The sequence below is a fragment of the Nanorana parkeri genome, unplaced genomic scaffold (assembly GCF_000935625.1).
Source record: "Nanorana parkeri isolate BGI_ZX_2015 unplaced genomic scaffold, ASM93562v1 scaffold312, whole genome shotgun sequence".
NCBI classification, from domain to species: domain Eukaryota; kingdom Metazoa; phylum Chordata; class Amphibia; order Anura; family Dicroglossidae; genus Nanorana; species Nanorana parkeri.
Window position 1 is genome coordinate 213,769 of NW_017306580.1, and position 2,108 is coordinate 215,876.

At 44.8% G+C, this 2,108-nt stretch overlaps 1 protein-coding gene across 1 annotated transcript in view; it reads right to left on the reverse strand.

Moving 5' to 3' along the window:
- Positions 1 to 7: 7 nt before the first annotated feature.
- ZSWIM6 (zinc finger SWIM-type containing 6) overlaps positions 8 to 2,108 on the reverse strand; it is a 134,218-nt gene continuing 132,117 nt past the window's right edge. The window contains exon 15 of the mRNA XM_018557948.1: positions 8 to 911. Coding sequence (XP_018413450.1) covers positions 49 to 911 — 863 coding nt within the window. The 3' untranslated portion in view covers positions 8 to 48. The remainder of the gene's footprint in view (positions 912 to 2,108) is intronic.

Below are 2,108 nucleotides of genomic sequence, written 5' to 3' on the forward strand. Positions count from 1 at the left end.
ACAAGTATAAACAAACTTTTCCCCCCTCCCCTCCCCATTCACACATTGTCAACCGAACCGCTCTCGGACCAACATCATCAGTTTCTTTTTCCCTTTGTAAATTTGTTTTAGGTTGTCGATGAACTGTGTAAACTGAATGTGTCCGTCGTGAGCCATTAAGAAGGTCTCTCGGGCCTTGCTAAGGAACTCTATAAACTCGCTGTAGTGTCGAGGACTGATGTGCGTGAGCCGTGAATGTGTTGTGTTTATGTAGGCCCCGATTGTGGCATCCAAGAGCTGTCGCAAAGGGGATTTGTCCAGTGACATAAGCTTGCCAGAGTTCCTCCGTCCATGGAGTCCCACCATCCCAGGCGTGGTCAAAGTGCACCTGCGCAGAATGTCTGAAAGTACTGTTGCGCATTTGACACTTGTGACCACTAGAGGTATAATCGCTGCTAGTTCGTTTTTCCCAAGCGAGTGGCTGAGCGCACATGCCCACAAAACGTCATTAATGGCAGGGTGTGTATCCTGGTTGTAACTCAGGTTCAGGTGTGTCATGGCCAACGTAGCCAGTTTGTACGCCCTCATGGGGTAACCACGGTGCTCCATGTACCGTGCTATCGTAAAAAGCTGGGTGTAGCTCATGCCAGTTGTAGCAGCATCCAGGACAATTTGGTAAGCAGTCTCAAAAGCTATGTGATCCTTTTCACATAAAGTAAGTGCTGAGAGGGCACAGTTTTGGGGGTCCTTCATGGCACACTGGAGCGCAAGCGTCCTAGCACTGCTGGCCAGCTTTTCCTGCTGATGGCAGTCCAGATGCAAGCGGACAATGGTGCTGTTGGACATCACCGTCGTAGCAACAATGCTAGTGGCCTCTGTTGGAGTGAAGAGTGTGAACCAGCTCTGCATGATGCTGTCCAGTGCATAAACTCCTGTATATGAAAAGAAAAACATTTTACTGTCTTATCTATGTGAGGTTTGCGTTTCATTACAAAGCAGAGAATACAAACAGCAGGGGCCACCATCTAGTCTACGTACATGTAGACATAGGAAATTAATGAACATCTCATGTCCATACAAGATGTGCACATCCGCTACTCACGCATAAGCATATGTAAGGGAAAATGCCTTGACCGTATGATACATGAGTAGCTGAAAAAGCTCAGCTTAAGTCTGATCTAAACCTTATGTCTAGATCACCCGTGACCGATATATACATACTAATTATTGGTCAATGAAATGCCAGCATCCATGGTTCACTACTGTTACATCTATATTATTTGGTTTATACTCAGTTAATAAATTTAATGGTAGATGCGAATTAGATATTTAAGACTGTAAAATGTTCTAAAAAGCTGTACTTTTCACACCGGATGTGAGGCACTCGCACGCGGTCTGTCAGAGTGACGTGGTGGGAATCGACATTGGCCAGCGAACAGGTCAGCTTGCACCATTGAGACTCTCACAAGCAGGGCCCTCCTAACCATCTTTTCTTGAATTGTATTGTACGGTCTCCCTGCACAAAAACTGTTGGCCATATATAATTGCTGATTATTAAAAGCTGAATAGTCCATTCATTTCTATTGCGGCAGTAGAATCCAAACACTGCTGGGCCATAGGCTGGCAGCAGGAACGTGGATAGGGCACTGTATCTGGTAAGCACAATGCCTTATCCGTGACCATTGTGCAGGCAGATCTGCTGACTGGCTGAATGTCTGCATATCCCTCACGGTACCTTGGCAGAGGTTCACAGGGGGGGGCGGGGTGATTCCTTTTTGCTGCAAAAAGATTGAATTAGGACTATTTTTTTAATTTAGTTTTATCTCAACCTGCATTAGTGTAGTCTCCTGAAAATGCTAGTCACCTGTCTAGTGAAGTCGGTGCTCCTGACCTTCATATTTGCTCAGTAGTTTATATAGTACTTAAACAACTGATCGGCATTCAAGCCAGGCATTACATTTTCAAAATTAGAGTTCAGCATTAGAGCCAGGCAACCAGCATTTCATCCTACATACTTCTCTCAGCACAGCTTTCCTCAATTACAAAGTTTATTTCAACTTTGAAACTATTTTCTGGCTTGTGTGGGTCTCCTGACTATCCATGCAAATGTTCATTGTTATTTATAATAC